Below are 18,729 nucleotides of genomic sequence, written 5' to 3'. Positions count from 1 at the left end.
GGAGACTAGAAGTGTGAGCACAGTAAGATATTCCCCTCAGGGGACTGAGCCAGTCTGGGAAGAGCAGAAGATTTCAAGTTGCCTCTCTGGCTTCTCCAACAAGGCTTCTCCAATAGGGCTGAGAAGGATTCCTGCCCGCAACCTTGGAGAAGCCGCTGCCAGTCTGTGAAGACAATATTGAGCTAGAGAGACCAAAGGTCTGACTCAGTATATGGCAGCTTCCTATGTTCCTAACACACAACCTTTAGTATTCTACTGCAACGTTTGACAGTAGCATATTTGCTAATTACTAGTACAAGAGAAGAGAAGGTACACAGAGCTTTCTTTTTACCAACTGTATTTGTTTGTCCATTTTCTGCAGCCATCATTAGAGGAGTCTTCCCAGAAGAATCTACAGAGTTTACTTGTGCATTATGGCTGAGCAAAAGCTGCAAGCACTCCACATGGTCTGTAAAGGCTGCTGCATGAAGGGGAGTTCTGAGGAGGAAAATATATCTTTTGCAGATTGAAAGTGAAACAAGAATTTATGAGGCAATAATACAGGTATGAATTCACTCAGAATCATAACTTGAATACAGTTTTGAGAATATGTTTAAAAAGTTAATTTTACTTTGTATATCCAGAAGTATCTAAAACCCATACACAGCAAATCAGTTCAGCTGTATATGTTTGTTCAATAATTTCTGCATGTCTGTATAATAAAAATGGAAGACAAACTGAATATTTAATTTCATATCCTGCCCTTTTGTCAGAAGATAGGTGTGAGATAAGGAAGACAGACAGAAGACAGAGTTATAGAAGAATCAGAGGCAAGTGATACAAGAACAGTATGTGGGACAGGGAGAAAAGCATATCAATCTATAAAACAGAAATCAGCTCAAGGTCTTAAGTCTCAAATATTAAAATCTCTTCTTACAATCAACACTCCCCACAATTTAATCCTGGACACAGTACCACAGAAAACCACTACAATAGCTCTGGCTGATAATTATGATTATTGTTAAAATAGTTACATACCACTTTTTAATAACAAAAAAGTTCTTAAAGTGATTTACACTTCAAAATATATGAAAATATGATTCCTTTCCCCAAAAGGGCTCACAGTTGAAAGAAGAGCCCAAATGAGACACCAGCGGCTGAGTAGGGACAGTTACTCTTCTCCATTATCTTCATCAAGAGGTCATCAGAAGCAAGACAACTCTGTTGCTCCTAGTACACCTCTCAGTTGCATTTGACACACCTGATCATCATTCTTGAACCATCTGTAAAATATGGCAGGGCTGAGTGTTTTCAAACTTACCTTCCTTTTGCATCTGTGGAATTTACGATGCTAGAACCCAGTGTATCAATTAGCATCTCAGCGGCACCCTCATTATCATTTATCCTATAAAAATGTTAAGAGACTATTAATTCCAGAATAACTGAACTTTATTAAAGTTGTAATGAAATTACTGGAATATAGAAGTTGCTTACACAGCACAATGCAACGGGCTAAAAGCATTTCCCTCCATTTTCTGGAAGACTTCCTGCTCCAAAAGAAGTTCCACACAACTGTCATGACCTAAAAAGGTTATCAAATGGCAAACACAAAATATTATAAGAACAGAAGTCTTCATTCCCAATTGGTAAGTTATGAATGTAATTCATTATAGTCTATTTCTTATAATATGCTGTTAGAAATTAATATACATTGTGACACACCCATCCGGGTCAGGTAAGTATAATCTTGGGTTTATTTTACTATTACTGTATGATTATATGACTATGGTGCTTGCACATTTATTAGGACAGTTGCTATAGTAATTATGAAACCAAGGGGGTGTAGTGGGGGTAGATCAATAAATTTTTATTTATCCATTTGACACATTTTTATACCACCCCATATACGAGTCCCTGGGCAATCTAAAAACACCATCTAAAAACACAATAATTAAAACACTGACACAATTAAAAGAGTTTAATATACAGATAAAAACTCTAAAACTATAAACTAAAAGCTTGACTAAACAGGTATGTTTTCAGGTCCTTCTTAAAAACATTAAGAGAAGGGGAGGCTATAATTTTGTTAGAAAGTGAGTTCCAAAGTCCTGGAGCAACCCTAGAAAAGGCCCGGTTTCGAGCTGCCACCAACCAAGCCGGTGGCAACTGCAAACGGACCTCCCCAGATGATCTTACTAAGCGGTGGGGTTTATGAAGAAGGTGGCATTCTCTTAAATACCATGTACCCAAGCCATTCAAGGCTTTGTAGGTCATAACCAGCACTTTGTATTTTGCCTAGAAACTTACTGGCAGTCAGTGTAGTTTTTTTAAAAAATGGGTGTAATAGGATATCTTTGGGTAACCCCAGAGACCAACCGGGCTGCTGCATTCTGTACCAACTGGAGTTTCCGGACTACGTACAAAGGCAGCCTAACGTAGAGTGCTTTGCAGCAGTCAAGTCTGGATGATACCAGCATATGTACCACTGGTTTTAAGGTCATCTTCATAAATGGACATAGCTGGTGTATCAGCTGAAGCTGACCTAAAGCCCTCTGGGTCACTGCCTCAACCTGAGAGACCAGGGAGAGGTTTGGGTCCAGAAGTACTCCCAGACTACGTGCCTGCTCTTTCTGAGGGAGTGTAACCCCATCCAGAACAGGCATATCTAAAGCACTTCCTAAGTTCCAACCTCCCACAATGAGTACCTCTGCCTTGCTTAGATTCAGCCTCAGTTTGTTCTCTCTCATCCAGCCCATTTACCACCTCCAGGAAGGCATTTAGGGAAGTTAGAATTTCCTGATGAAGTTGACATGGAAAAATACATTTGGGTGTCATCAGCATAATGATAACACCAAATCCCCTGATGATCTCTCCCAGCAGTTTCATGTAAATGCTCAAAAGCATTGGAGATAGAATGGAGCTCTCTGGGACCCCATACAATAGCTCTCATTTTGAAGGGGAACAATCTCCAAGCAACAACATCTGAAACCTACTCAAGAACTAGGAGAGGAACCACTGCAAAGCAGTGCCTCCCACTCCTAATCTCCTTCAGGTGCTCCAGGAGGATACAGTGGTCAATGGTATCGAAAGCTGCCGAGAGATCCAAAAGGATCAACAGAGTCACACTCCCCCTGTCGATGCCTAATTGGAGACCATTCAACAGGCTGACCAAGGCTGTCTCAACCCCATAGCCCACTCAAAAGCAAGTTTGAAATGGGTCCAAATAATCTGCTTCTTCCAAGACTGCCTGGAGCGGAGCTAAATTGACCCTATCTCTCTCTCTCTCTCTAAAATGTACTCATGGCTAATCCCATGCGTGGCAGCTCCCACGAGAGTTCTCGAGTGAGGGGAGGGGGTGATAAAAGCAATGGCAGCGGGGAACATAAGACCAATGGCCAGGCCAGTGAAAGGTCAGGCAGGTAGGTGGGCAGGCAGGGAGAGAAAGCGACGGCAGTGGCCCCGAGGGGTTGTGAGGAGAGAAAATGGTGGGCAGCCGGGAAAAGCGGCCAGCCAGAGAAAAAACATTGGATGGGGGAAGAGGTAAGAGGAGGGAGGGCTGAGAACGAGGGAGGGCCGAAAATGGAGAACTAGAGGCGCAGAGGCGCTGCACCCGGGTCAGCTAGTATTGACTGAAAAAGCTTAGGGGATGTTCATTGTTCATACTGGTTCACTGTCTGTGAATTGCCATTTTAAAAAACATTTCCCTGTGTATAGAAGAATTTGCTATGAGAGGCCTGTTGTCTGGCTTGGCAACTGTGCCGCCTACCTATGGAGAGAGCAATGGGTGGCACTTCTGTGTTCTGTTACCAGCCACACCTCTTGTACCGGTGTCAGAGGTTCATCAATGCAGGGGGCGTGGCTGGCATTAGAACATGACCGCGGCCACCCTTGGTCCTCTCCCACTCAGTGAGCGGTTCCTTCGCTTGGTGGGTGCTTCTTTTCTCTCCCTTGCTCTGAGGGAATGAAAGGAAGCACCCATCTGAAGTACAAAGCACTCACCAGTTGGAAGGGGGTGATGACAGGCAGCATGTGCATGCCCCAATGCTGGCCATGTCCTGTGCACTGATGTTCTTCTGATGCTGGCACATGGGGCATAGCCTACATCAGAACACAGTGCCAGTCATTACTCTCTCCTAGCCAGTGAGTGGTTCATTCTGTGTGTGTGTGTGTGTGTGTGTGTGTGTGTGTGTGTGTGTGTGTGACCCAGAAAGCTCCCAGGCAGTCCCTGGACACTGGCAGCCCAGGGACATTTGTCCTTGTGTTCAATGGTGGCTACACCACTGCTTCTATTGCATGTGCAAATCTCCACAGTGGGCTTAACAGATAATAGGGACTTTGACAAGAATTCTTCCGTAGCTGTCCTGGAACATTTTAGGATTTTATTACTTTGTTAGCTTCCCTGATCATTAGTGACTGCAAATTTCAGAATAGCAGAATTGTTCATATGGATCAGCTGAGATTCTGTGCCACTTTGGTTCTTCCTTGCTCTAGGCTAGTTATTCTTCAGCAATGAATCTGCTCTACTTACCATTGTAACAAGCCCAGTGCAATGATGTGTATCCATGATTGTCTGCTAGGGCAGGTACTGCATCCCCAGATGCCACTGACTGCAAGAGTGCTCCTAGTACTCCAATATGTCCACATGCAGCTGACAAGTGTATAGGTGTCCGTCCTCTGCAATCTCGTAGTATGGACTTTGCACCATGCTGAAGCAGTGCTTCTACACATTCCTCGTGTCCAGTAACTGCCTGAAAAAGTATAACAAACAGAGCATATGTTGTGCAGGCGGTAACATGTATACATTAAATAAAAACAGAAGTTGCTCTTGTCAAAATTTGTGATCTTTAAAGCTCTCTCAGTACAACATTAACACTGTTAGCTTTTACTTCAACAAACGGGCAAATTTACCAACATTGGCCACAAAAACGTCAGTTGGCCTACCAGGTATACAAAGTGCAGTGTTTTTGTAGTCTTCTTGTACATTCAGCAATGCTATTTGTTGGAGCGAATGTTAATCTGCATATCTCTTTGCTTAACCAAAAAAAAAAAAAAATTGTGTGGGAGGAAGACCCATTGCCTCTCTTACCCCTCTATGTAATGCTGTTCTTCCCCATTTATCTTTGGCATCTACGTTTGCTCCTTTGTTAAGCAGCGAATAGACACAATCTGTGTGCCCATTGAGAACAGACAACATTAGAGGAGTCCTGGAAAAAAATTAAAATATAAAACTTAGATTATAGCAGTAACAGTCTCACAAAATGCCTGCATGGTAAGTTAGGTTGCTGCAAGAAGCAGCACTGCGCTTCATGTAGACATGGGAGAAGAGGCCTATCCTTCTCAAAAGGAAAAGGCCATGCACTAAATAGAATAAATTAAAGCAACAAGATCATCATGTGCAAGATACATCTTACAGAGTGATGTGATATCACAGCAGTCTGTAAGGAGAAATTTAACTGTTTATATAACACCTCTTTTTATTTATTTCCAGACAGATTTGAAGATCTGTCTAGCACTAAGCCAATTTCATGCATTCAGAATATTGGATGATTCAATATTCTTCCTCTATTAATGATTCAGCATTGTTTTCCAGAATAGGTTACAAAGCCAGCTGGAGGCATTCCATCAGTACTACATGTCTAGTAATTTGACAATAAACATTACAAAAACAAGAAAACACAATCTATAGAAATACATGTGTAAGAAATGATAATGGCAATTTAATTCAGTCTTCAGAATTTATCAGAAATAGAAAATAGAGGACAAGAGAAGACTAGGGAAACATATTTCCTTGTAACACTACTGTGTTATATCATCAGCTGCAATTAAAGCACAGAAATCAAGTCTCAAATCAACTCAAATTTATGAAACAAAATTGAGATGGGGATACATAGGTATACGGTACTGTACTTTGGAAATGTGGCCACAAAAACTGTTGTCTCACAACATTTCATCTCAGAAGTACTGGACTGAGCAGAGACCAGTTCAATTGCCATCTCAATCACAGCACAACTGAAGGCCAATAAATACTGCCTAAAAATTAAGAGCTATTTATAAAATAAATGCTCAACTATATATTTGCTAGATACAGATAAACTAAACATTATTTTAATGATAAAACACATCTAAGTTGCAATTATATGCATATAGCTTTTTTGAGGTGACAGAGTGATATCATTACAACTTAAAGTTAAAAAAAATTGAGCCCAATTTATTTATTTTTTCATAACACTGCATGGGGAAGGCTGGATTTCCCAACTAGAAAGATATTAAATGTTTTGTGCAGCTTTATGAACTAGGGTTGTAGTTTCCTTTCACTGTAACATGAACAAGGTATACATGCGGGGGTGTCTGTGTGTGCTTTGCTGCATTGGGGATAATATAGCAGTGAGGAAATAGCCTGTTTGCTTATTTGTTATTTGTTTTTTAGAGCAAGAGGATAAAAATGTAAAGCAAATAAAGTTTTGAAATGGTGGAGTATTATTGCAGGGGAAGGGATAGTCTTGCATTCAAGATCTGCGTTGTTTTCCTTTAAAAATGACTATGTAGAAGCTCATATGGTAAAGCATATAAGCACTCTCTTTGATGAATATGTTAAAAAATCTTCTGTCAAAGCAGGGACACATTTCCCAGTTCATAAACTGCAGGAATATGGGAGGAAGGAATTTTGTCTCAGAGATCAGTCAACAGGTGCCAGCCACATACCACCCACCCTGCATATTAGTAATGGTTGTTGTGCTTCTTCGGGGAAGGTTTTGAATATGAACAGTCACCTCCTAAGACACTATGAACACCTAGAAAATTGGCCTGTAACCTGAAAAAACACACGTGTGCTGCACACAAGGAGTGAGAAAAGAGCACTTCTAGGTTTCTGAAAAAGTATTAACCATAACACTACGGTCAGAAGAAGCAGTGATGATATGGTGTGATGATTATCTGTCTTACATTCAGCTGGAGTTTTTACTCTTGAGTCCACAAGATAAGGCTATCAAGAAAGTGTGGACCTACATGATGATGTTTATAAGACAAATGCTTTCAAAGGATTTTGAATGACTTTTTAATTGCATGTGTTTGAAATACGTATTTTTATTTTATTACTTGGCAAAATCCATAAACTGATAAAGGAGATAACACAGAATAGATCATACTAGCCTGCTGCCCCCAAGCTCCAACTGGCACATTTTAAGAGACAAAAAGTTTGAAACGTACTGTCCATTTCCATCTTGAATGTCCACAGCATTCTGTGGTTCTGCATTTCCTATCAATAACCGCAAGCATTCTGAATGACCGTTTGTAGCTGCAAAAATTGCCAACAAATAAAATATCAGAATAATTACAGCCCTTGATCAAAAACAGTGTAAAGGTCCTAATACAACCCTTCTCATAAGTAAGCCACATTTGCTTTTTAGAACTTCACAAAAAACAGGCAACACCAAGTTAAACTACTACAAAATTGCTCATAACTATATGAAGCCTTAATTTACATAAACAGCATTCAACACGTAAGTGTATTGATAAATTCCTTCCTATTTTATGAAACATGACGACATAAAAAATAATAAAGGTGGCCCTCATTATCTGCGGACTTGCAGATCATGGTATCATGTATCTGCGGCTGGATCCTAGAGACGCAGTTTCTTTATTCATGGGTAGAAAAATAGGCAAAATCTGCCTATCCAAGGTTTTGAGGGGCTGGAAATGATTTCCAAAGTTATTTCTAGCTGCCATTTTACAGCAGAGAACCATTTTGAGGCTCTTTAAAGATTTTACAGTGGTCCCTCGACTTACGTATTTAATCCATTCCGAACGCACGTTCGGAGGTCGAAATTTTCGTAAGTCGAAGAGCGCACCACGGAAGTCTGGAAACATTCGTAAGTCGAGGAAACCGCATCTAAAAATTCGTAGGTCGAGTAAGCTGAATCTAAACCGGCAACTACTTCCGGTCTTTTTTGTTGCTTGTAACTCGAAAACATCGGATGTCGAGTAGTTCGTAGGTCGAGGGATTACTGTATTTTGGGGGGCAAATATTTGCCTGTTGGGGGGTTGGGGGCCATTGCTGGAGATCTAAACAAGGTACAGTGTTTTTCTCCTTTTATTTCTGCCTCCCTTGCTTTGGGGTATTGTTTTGGATTTGGCCCTTTTTTGTGTTAGGAACCTAACCCTTAGATTCCTATGGGTAAGGCATAATTATTCAAAGTTTCCGTATCTGTGCCTACAGGCGAGAACAGAACCCCCGTGAATAATGAGGGCCACCTGTACACCTACACAACTTGAGCAAATATTGGGTTAACAAGAGCTCTTCACACAGAGATTTTTACTACAGCAGAAAGATGGGACTGTAGGGAGACAAAGGGGGGGGCGGAATGCTCTTTTTTCCATGGAGAAGAAATGCTCTTTTTTTCTGTGGGGTCAGACAGGCTTTGCCAGGAATCTCGCCTGACCCCTTGACTCATGACGCTCTGCTGTTGGGCGTGCCTTGATAGGGTGGCAATCCACAATTTTTGGAGACACCAGTCACCATTGTTCTTGCTTTCCCCACATCATTTATACATTTGTTGAAAGATTTTATGGATATTCAATTAAAGCAAAAAATCTTTCGTTTGGGTATGGCAGTCTAACTGAGCTCTAAAAATGAGCTCTAAAAAAATGAGAGAAGATTCAATGGCCCATGATGTTCATGCCATGGGGACATGACACCTGATGTCTAGTCTGAGATATTGTACTGGCTTACAAAATCATAACCATGGAAAGACAATTTGGCTAGGTCCTCCATGCACCAATCACTACCTGTGTAGACTGATAGCAACAGAAAAACCTGTGCATTAGTGTGACAATAACGTTTAAGAAGAATTTGGTAATGTGTGCCTCCGAGCATGTGGCAAGTGCTGATACCTATGAAGGCAGTGAGTTAATGTCTAATTTGTAGAAATTAAAAACATATTTATTTCAGCTGACCCATGAGGACACGTTGTATGGAGGACAGACCATCTAATGAGAACTTTCCCAAAGCAATTGAGTCATTCTGTGCTTCTTTATTTGGATTTTAAAAAATGCCATTATAAAGGTAGGGAGGGGGAAATACCCTACTGTGGTCTTAAGGTTTCATGTCTGCTTTTCAACTTTTACTCCTCATAACTTAGTCATTTCCCCAAAGTTTTGATTAAAAACCGACACAGTTGTTGAACAGGCAATTCTGAGTGTAACAATGCCCCTTCTAGCACAACAGTACAAACAGAAAACTTTGAAAAGCCGCCAGGGGAGGCGGGGGTCAGGTGAAATAACATGAGGGAATACTGTTTTACCTCTTCACCCATAACACACAGGCACAGTGTAATCAAACTGAGGAAGATATCCAGTCTAGAAATGTGGTAATGCATAAAAAGCATTTTGATATTGGTGCAGCCATATTCAGTTACCTCATTCTTATGGTGGGAATAGAATCTCAGTAGGGTGATAGAATCAAATAAATTCATGTCTTCCATTTATTTTTTTTAAATGGATAAGGAAAGAGGGAGTGACTGAGATTTAAATCAGATATGGAAGGAGCCTGGTGCTTGAAAGCTAGAAATTCTATACACATTCGGGTTTAACAGTCTGTACTTAATACCCTCAATTGTGAGGTTTAGATTATATCAATGCTGTATTCTAGGGTCCCCCATCCTGAATGAAGTATCTTAATTCCAGAACATATTTCCAGCTGCAGGCACCCTACATTCACATAAGTAATCAATCATATGGAGGAAATTATCAATGAAAACTACCCCAAAGTATCACATGGCCAAGGAAAATAAATGTTATTAATGATTAATTGATATAATGGCATGATTAGTTTGTTAAACAAATGTGAAGTCCATATACAAATTAGAAAAATTACAAAAAATATCAGCGAAGTCTCCTTCCTCCAAGAAGCCCTACTTCCTATTAACACAATTATAGCTGGTTCTGCTTGGAGCACACTTTACCAAAGGCCTTGTAACAGCAGCAGTAGTGGTGAAAGGATCACTAGAGAGCTAGGAAAGACTCACCAGACAGCTAGTGATCCTTTCACCACTAGGAGCAGTGGAGGTGAAAGGATCACTAAAGAGCTAATAGCAAGCCCTAACTCCTCAGCAGCTCTCTTGGCTGCTCTACCACCTAGAGACAAGCTGACTGGCAAAATTTGTAGCTCCTCGCAGCACCGACCAACCGACATGCACATGCCCTGTGCTTGCTCATATCAGCGGTTTGCCGCCTTATAGATCAGTTTCGTGACAGGCACTCCAATGCAGTCTTTCTTTTAAGTGTATGGACTTGGAACATATTCCTTGCAGTATCTGTTGTAGAGATGGATGGGGGTTTTTATGAACGTTACTGGATCACTATCAGATCACCTGTTATAGGTAAGCAACTTGTTTATCTGCTTCGTGATCCGGTAATGTCCATAAAAAGTGGGTGACTTATGAGCTACACCACTCATGAAGGTGGGAGCATACAGCTACTGTGAAACCTGCTTGAGTACACCCCTCCCAAAATTAGCTGCCACTACTGAGCGAAGGTCCACCCCATAATTCTTTACAATTGTCTCTTCCAATGCCCATGTAGCAGCCATGCAAATATCTTTGAACTTAAATTCTGACAAGTGTGCTGCCAAGGATGCATACACCCTCGTAGAGTGGGCTTTTACTGCTTTAGGCAAATCTACCTTCTGTATCTTGTAGGCCAGGTAGATAGCCTCCACTAACTAATGATAGATCCTTTGTCTAGAGACTGGATTCCTACATCTTTCAGTTTGTAAGTGACTAACGGCCTTTTGGTTTTTCTAATTGCAGACGTTCTCCGCAAATAGAACAGGAGAGCACGTCAATGCATCTAGGCTATGCATTGCTCTTTCCAGTGGTGATTCAGGATTGTGAAAAAAGGTAGGTAGAACAATATCCTGATTCATATGGAAGTCAGAAAAAATCTTTGTTCTGAATTCTGGGTCCAATCGCTTCACTACTTTGTCATCATGAAACTTTGCGTATGGCTCATCAATATGCAGAGCGGCGAGCTCGCTCATTCTTTTTGCCATTGTAATGGCAATCAGAAATACTGTCTTAAGTATACCATTTTAAATTTAGCTGTTGACAAGGGTTCAAATGGCCCTTCTGTCAGAGTCAACAGGATCAGAGAAAGACTTTATCCATGGGTCTCCATACTAGTAGGTACAGATTGTTCACCCCCTTAAAAAACCTTTTACTATCGTGATGACTGAATGTAGTTGTCCCATCACAATCTCCATGGAAGGAGGAAATGGCAACCAAATGAACCCTCAGCGAGGTGTTTACCAGGCCACTTGCCTTTAAGGTCATCAGGTAATGTATGATGTGTCTTATGGAGGCATACTTATTATTGTTGTTGTTGTTATTATTTATTCAATTTTTATATCGCCATTCCAAAATTGGCTCAGGGCGGTTTATAAATAAGCCAAACACATTTAAAATCAATCAACAGTTAAAACAAAGATTTTAAAATACCATAAAACAATCAGTTAAACAATAAAACAATTTAAAAACCCTGAAAAAACAGGTACATTAAAACTCCTTGCAACAATTTAAAAACCCTGGAAGGCTAGGCCAAACAGATAGGTCTTAACAGCTCTCCTAAAGGCCATACTTGTCCTTGACGCTATGTGTCTTAGTGTGCGCTCTGAATCACTTCTATTTTGCACTGTAGCTTTTTCTCATGGAGATGGTACTCTTTAGCAAAATGTTGTCTAAAAGTTTATCCGCCATGCCATTAGCCTTAGTGTTTGCTGGTTTGGATGTAGGACACGTCCTTGCTCCTGGGTGAGCATATACATTGTTTGCTTTAACTGTACATGTACCCCTGTGGATAGTCTGAGTACTCATTGAAACCAAGGTTGCCTTGGCCACCACGGGGGCATCGGGGATTTAGACTATGTCTGGATTACAGTTCCCGATGCCGACACGCAAGTTCCCACTCTGAATGCATGTGCGCGCACACTGCCTTGATACTGCCGCTCAGAACAAAACTCATTCCACAGAAAAAATTAGAGAGAACACTGGATAGCAGTTGTGACCATCTGTAGAGGGGACTTTCCCCCACACTGGGTACACCTCTTGAAGGTGGTCTTTTCCCTAGGAAGAGGACATGAAAACGACATTCTGAAATAGAAAACTACCAGTCCGTAGTCATACACTTTAAATCTCTTTGCTGATGTACCAACGTCCATTTCACAAAAAATAACCTTTTCCCAGTCCGAGTCATACACAAGAAGTTACAACATTTCCAAAGCATAGTACAATAACAAGTCCAGTCACAGTCCGAGCCAAAACCATTAAATTTAGCCACTAAAATATTTCTGAGGAATCAAGAACCACCTAATGAACTGGCGGTCAGAAAGAAACTGATCTATAAGGCACCAAACCGTCAATATGAACACGTGTGGAATATGCACAGTGGCAGTTGGTTGGCCCTGTGAGGAGCTAACGAATTTTGCCTGAAATGTTCCGCACAGGCGCAGAACCCACTTTTTATGGATGTTACCGGATCACGAACCAGATCTTTATACTACCCAATACAGAGCCATCATCTAGATCCAACCTCAAGAGGAAGATCACAAAAAGAAGCATACAAATTCATTATTCTGTATATCTTAAAAGCCAACATTAACAGAAGTTGAAACAAGATATTAATCTCATTTGTTAAACATTTTTCTGCTAAATCGTCAGAGGTAAAAACACAAGTAAAATAAAAGTAAATAGCTAACAATAAAACCAAATGTAAACCCAATTAAAATAACCAGAATAAAATTAATCTGCACTTAACCTAAAGGCAATTTTAAAGCTATAACTCTACAAAGCAGCTGCAGAATCAGATCATCTGCTCTATACCATTTTATTATATATGAAATATCCCTTCCTATTATACCTAAGTTAAGCCTTAAAAGGCCTACCTGCAGCATGTATTGGTGTTCTCTTTACAATGTAATCTTTCACCAGAATAGATGCTCCCTGATTAATGAGTACATCCACACATTCAACATGTCCCTTAAAAGCTGCAAGATCCAAAGGTGTTCTTCCATTGTTGTTCCGGACATCGAGATCCAACAAAGACTGTACTAAGACTTCGAGAGCTTGATGGTGCCCATGATAGGCCTGAAAAATGTCAAAATGTTAAATGGAGATAGTGTAACATAATAATTAAAAATGAATCAGATTTAAGCCAAAGTTTACACTAAGATATCTTCCATATGTAGTTTAAATATTAGCCAGTGCAAATCATTACTGACCTGTAAGTGAACTCAAAGCACGAGTCAAAGCTATGTTAAATCACCAAGAAAAGCATGTGGCACTTTAAAATAGGCCAATAATCAATATATGGTGAACTGAATACTTACAGCTAAGTGCAGTGGACTAATTGGAGCCCTGTTGTCTGAATCATTCAGCATGTCAGTTCCTGATGTTTCCATTAGCTAAACAATATATATATATATACACAGATAGATTTAGATTTAGATAGATAGATAGATACACACACACACAATATATTGTTTTTCAGTTAACATACATACTTCAGCAATGAACTGGCTGCACTATAATCTACTTGAACAGATGAAAGTATCAAAATGTAGTTAGTTTTTAAAAATACGATTATAATACAGTTGTACAGTTTAACAACTATCTTTTGTATTTAAAAAGCTGAAATTCTTTTTTTCATGTTTTGTCTTACATCTACATATTAGAAATACTTGATCTCAACTGAGTTTTGAAAAAATAAAATTCAACTAGATGCAGTTATTAGTCGACAGAAAAAGAACGTATGAGAAACTGAACTGTATGAGAAGGATGGCAGATGTGAAATAGTCAAGCTGAATTAAAAAGGAGGCAAGAGAACTGGAGGAATAAGACTGCTAAATAAAATAAGCAATAGTTTGAGATTCCTCCAAATATTTTGAACTGCATCACCAGCAACATTGCTGACAATATTAAAACAAACTGAATTTTACTGGATTTTTTTTTACTCACTAACATCTAACAGGAAAATATGTTTTTCAGTATTATGTTATAAAGCATTCTAACTATTCATTATAAAATTTTCACAGCAAAGGACTTTATACTTACAACATCAAGAGGTGTTTCACTGGCAATCTGCAATGAAACCCACACTTTCAAGTTACATGTTGCTTTAAAAAAGTGAAAATATAAATACTAAATGAAAGATAGGATACAATCTACCTCCCCATTCTTCAATGAATTTTGTTCAAAGACAAAGTTCCAATTGAGTTTGGTTGGACTTCACACATTGACCAGGAACAATGCTAGTTCTGTTCACCCAAGGGGTTGTAGGTTTATGTTTTTTGAACAGCATACCACATGGCCAACCTTTTCAAAACCGAACAGAACATTCAAAAGCAGTTCATGGAAGGGCATGAGGGCCTACAGTTCAAAGAAAAAGTAAAAAAATCTGATGGGGCATTCCTAACGTAGCTCTTTGGATCCCAACCTTAATTTGTCAATGCGTAATATTGAGCAACTAACTGCTTTACTACTGTAGTGAAAACTGTAGTTGGTGAACATCATAAGAAAGTATCAGTGCTCTGTGAGATGTGTCAGTGCTGCAGATGAGTTCCTGAATAATGCAGCACCAGCACCACACTCTCACTAACATAAAAAGAGAATATTTTGGATCATCCTTTACGGCTAAACATTTTTTGTACTAAGTTCTCTTACCAGTTCAAGGCATAACCGATGCCCATAAGCAGCAGAATAATGAACCGCATTGTATCCTTGTTTGTCTCGAATCCCTGGATTTGCATCATTTCGTAACAGGTATTCCAGGCACCTATACAAATAAAATAAAAATAAATAAATGGCATGTCGAATTTTCAATCAGTTGTGACAGGGAAAGAGGGAGTCCTGACACCAGACCCCCTTCATTCTTTTATCCACACAGGTGATTGCTCTGTCAAGAATAATAGTCTTGCCCATGCGTTTAGGTTTGCTGTGGCTCTTCATCTAGCACTAGAAGCACATGCACAGCAGAATTTTACACAAGCTGTCACAGACTGAGGAAGAGATATACAGAGGGAGATACACCGAAGCCCATTTATGTCATTGTATTATTAAAATTATGTTGCCTTTCTATAAGAATATATTTAATGACTTGAATATAAGCATATACAGTAAGGCTTTTTGCTGTATTGACCAGAAGCTAGAAGAAGGTTAGTTTTTAAATAAACAAATAAAAAGAAGAAAAACTGATCCAACAAGTATGTATCTTTGACAGAGTACTACGTGACTTGGAAAGGGATATGTTACTGATCTCCCTCCACAGGGAGGGAGTTCCTTATGAAGAGAGCACCATCCTTATGAAAAGCAATTTCCTATGATGAGCACCTTCTAAAGGCTAATTGAGCAAGAGGCACCTTTTAAAGTGGTGACTGTTATATTTTAAAAGGGGAGAGCAATTGACCCTGTCCAATACCAGCATAGCATGTATCTACTTTATGTTTCTTTTAGATTGTGAGTCCCTTTGGGATAGGAAACCATCTAATTTCTTTTCCCCATGTAAACCATGTTTTAAAAAACAGAACAATAATAGTGGCTGACATACTTATATTTATTACTAGTAGGTGATGCCCATCGGTGACTGGGCAAAGTCATTTTGCGCAGATTACACTTATCAGAAAGTTCAAGCAATTAACCATGAGTCATAGTTTGTTTTTATTAATGTGCTTGCAAAAGCAACGTAAAGGGACAGTTGTAAACCTGTAGGATTTCAATTTCAAATATTATTCATTTTGTGAATAATGACCATATATGGTAAATTTAAATCATAGTAAATTTGAATCTGAGAAAGATCTATTGCTTTTTTGGACATGTCTTTGTATTGGAATTATTGACCTTATTTGAGTGCCAAAAGTCTGTTGAGAACAACAGTTAAAATATGATTATATAGAATTTCCTCTAAATAATACAAATAATAATAATAATTAAACCTTTCCCCAACCATATTTCAGTGTAAAAAGTAGTGTATTCAGATAATTTCAGTGGCAGAATTGTTCATGCAAAATTTGGCATCAGGAAGTATAACTTTATTAAACTCTTTAAAATATAATAAGTTTATTAATATCAACTTATTAATATAAGGATAATAAAGCATAATAAATAATAAGAGTGGCTGACATACTGTGCAAGTTGTGCAAATTGTGTTACATAATAGTAAGCTTATTTCCAATGAGCTTACCCTTGTGCAACACAATTAGTGCAAATTTTGCACCTATGCACTTTACACAAATGCAACATTACTAGAATCCTTAGTAGATTTGGCTCACATGTAGAGTCATAAAGGCTAACATACATGCTGCCTATTATGAATAGTATTTCTCTTTATTAATATTCAAAAGGCTGCATTTTATAATTGAATCATCTTTCATGACTGCATTACAGTAACCCCCTACAGTCTTATAGATCCATCAAACACTACTTGAGGCTATTAAAAATCTGTATCGTAATTTCATGCAATCATGACTTATCTCAGCCAATGAGTTTTTCAACCTATCTTGCCTCTGTTGGTTTATAGGAGCAGGGCTGTGTAGTTACGATTTAAATCATAAAAATATTTGGATGTCACCAGAAATCTTCAGCATTTAAATTGTTCAGAACTGACTGCTACTGAGAAAAGCAGTATTTGAGAATTCCAAAGAACATTATTTGCATGGCTTTCAAATTCCTTAAATATTTTCAGTAATCATGTATTTGTCTGCAAAATATATAGATATCACATTGTAGATTGTGTTTGTGTTGTTTTTAATTTTAATGTAAACTGCACTGAGCCACTCTAGGAAGGGTGGTATATAAACTGAGTGAATGAATTATGGTTCTGTGGTTTGAATTGCAACTGAGGAATTTAGACATGCAGGAGGTACTGAAAAGTATGGCTGGTTTCCACATCTGCCTTTCAGAAAATGCCTTTGGAATTATTTCTGTAGAAGTATATACCTATAACAGGGGTAAGCAACCTTGGCATTCTAGCAGTTGCTGAACTACAGCTCCCATCATCCCCAGTCAGAGTTTATCCCCAGGCTGACCTATAAAAAATAAATATTAGACCTGGTAATCCACAATTTTTTCCAGAAAAAAATTATAGATAAAAAGGAGTGAGTTCCTAATCTGCATCTCAATAGATTCATAGATTTGCTTCTTGGTGATTAGGAATGAGCAACTATCCCTTCCAAGGATGATTGCATTGGGGAGAAATTGCTGCTGATTTTATACACCTGATACACATAGCTTAATTGCCTTATCACTGTTAAAGGCAGGTTACTCACCTGTAACTCTAGTTCTTTGAGTGGTCTTCTGTGCATTCACATGAGGGATTTGGGCCTGCGCAGAGCCACCAACCGTAAAAAACTTCAATGCTTTACCATCTAAGGAAAAAAGAGCGGGGAAACAGCAGCCCCCCTTGACAGGCAGCGTACCTCACACCGTCAGTCCAGAGACCACCGCAGCTGTGCAATGAATCATAGTGACCTGCTAGCTGTAGCGGGGAGGACGGGTGGGTCGTGTGAATGCACAGAAGACCACTCGAAGAACTAGAGTTACAGGTGAGTAACCTGCCTTTCTTCTTCGTGGTCTCTGTGCATCACACGAGGAATAATAGCAAGCTAGGTAACAAAGGAAGGCGGGTGCAGCTACAAGAGAGATGGCAAACCACACTAGAAGGATGCTCAAAAAGAAACAAACTTTATTTACTAAGAACCACAGAATGCAATACAGAAGAGCCCAAAGAGGCCTGTGAATGAAAGTGAATGTCCAGAGCGTCGTGCCGGACAAAGGTTGTCGGCCGAGACCAGGTTGCAGCTCTACAAATCTCAGTCATAGGAATACCACTCTGGAAAGCCACCGAAGCGGCCATCGCACGCATGGAGTGCGCCTTGACTGGAGCCGGTAAGGGCGTTGAGGCCAGGCGGTATGTCATGGAGATTGCTTCCTTGACCCAAGCGGCAATGCGCTAAGATGAGACAGGAAGGCCTTTGGAAGGTCCGGAATACAAGACAAACAGGGACGTAGATCTGTGAAAAGATTGCGTGCGGTCCAGATAGAAGGCAAGGGCTCGCCGTACGTCCAACGAGTAATAGGCACGCTCTTCGGTAGATACTGGGGCAGGAAAAAAGGTAGGTAAAGATCGTTCCTGCGATACATGGAATTCAGATACAATTTTAGGCAAAAAGGAGGCATCGGGCCTCAATACAACTCTATCCTTTTGAAAACACAGATATGGTTCATCCGATCTCAATGCTCGCAGCTCGTTCACCTGTCGAGCCGAGGTGATGGCAACCAAGAACACTGCTTTAAGAAATAATTTTAATTCACAAGTAGCCAGAGGCTCAAAGTGGTGCCTCATCAGGTGTCACAAAACAGGCAAAAGATCCCATGTAGGAGAACATTTGGGAGTGGGAGGAAACAAATGCAGGATCCCCTTAAGGAATTTTTTAACTAATTTGTGTGAAAATAAACCAGGCATTACATGTTTATCCACAATGGCGGCCAAATGAACTTTTAAAGAAGAAATTGTGAGACCTTTGTGTTTCAAATGTAACAGATAGTCAAAAATCAGCTGCAAAGATGCCTCTGAAGGCACAGCGTCTCTTTCCTGTACAAATGCAGAAAAGCGGGTCCACTTTGCCTTATACAACTTCAAGATGGAAGGTTGCTTAGCCACTGACAGGACCTCTCGAACTGAGTCAGAAAAAACACTCAGAGGTCT

The 18,729-nt window shown here is 39.7% G+C and overlaps 1 protein-coding gene across 7 annotated transcripts in view; it reads right to left on the bottom strand.

Moving 5' to 3' along the window:
- The window catches only part of ANKRD28 (ankyrin repeat domain 28), a 216,101-nt gene that overhangs the window by 34,378 nt on the left and 162,994 nt on the right, over positions 1 to 18,729 (bottom strand). For 5 of the 7 annotated variants that reach the window (XM_053262156.1, XM_053262157.1, XM_053262159.1 and 2 more), the window contains 10 exons: positions 14,691 to 14,802; positions 14,082 to 14,108; positions 13,358 to 13,432; positions 12,914 to 13,115; positions 7,129 to 7,273; positions 5,066 to 5,183; positions 4,508 to 4,727; positions 1,474 to 1,561; positions 1,301 to 1,384; positions 332 to 477 (listed from right to left, as the gene is read on the bottom strand). In XM_053262156.1, the coding sequence (XP_053118131.1) occupies positions 332 to 477; positions 1,301 to 1,384; positions 1,474 to 1,561; positions 4,508 to 4,727; positions 5,066 to 5,183; positions 7,129 to 7,273; positions 12,914 to 13,115; positions 13,358 to 13,432; positions 14,082 to 14,108; positions 14,691 to 14,802 (1,217 nt within the window). The remainder of the gene's footprint in view (positions 1 to 331; positions 478 to 1,300; positions 1,385 to 1,473; positions 1,562 to 4,507; positions 4,728 to 5,065; positions 5,184 to 7,128; positions 7,274 to 12,913; positions 13,116 to 13,357; positions 13,433 to 14,081; positions 14,109 to 14,690; positions 14,803 to 18,729) is intronic. The other 2 variants (XM_053262155.1, XM_053262158.1) reach the window with 1 other exon arrangement.

This window comes from Hemicordylus capensis, chromosome 6 (genome assembly GCF_027244095.1).
Source record: "Hemicordylus capensis ecotype Gifberg chromosome 6, rHemCap1.1.pri, whole genome shotgun sequence".
Lineage (NCBI taxonomy): Eukaryota > Metazoa > Chordata > Lepidosauria > Squamata > Cordylidae > Hemicordylus > Hemicordylus capensis.
Note: the sequence above shows the minus strand (reverse complement) of the source record. Positions and strands in the feature narration are given on the sequence as shown.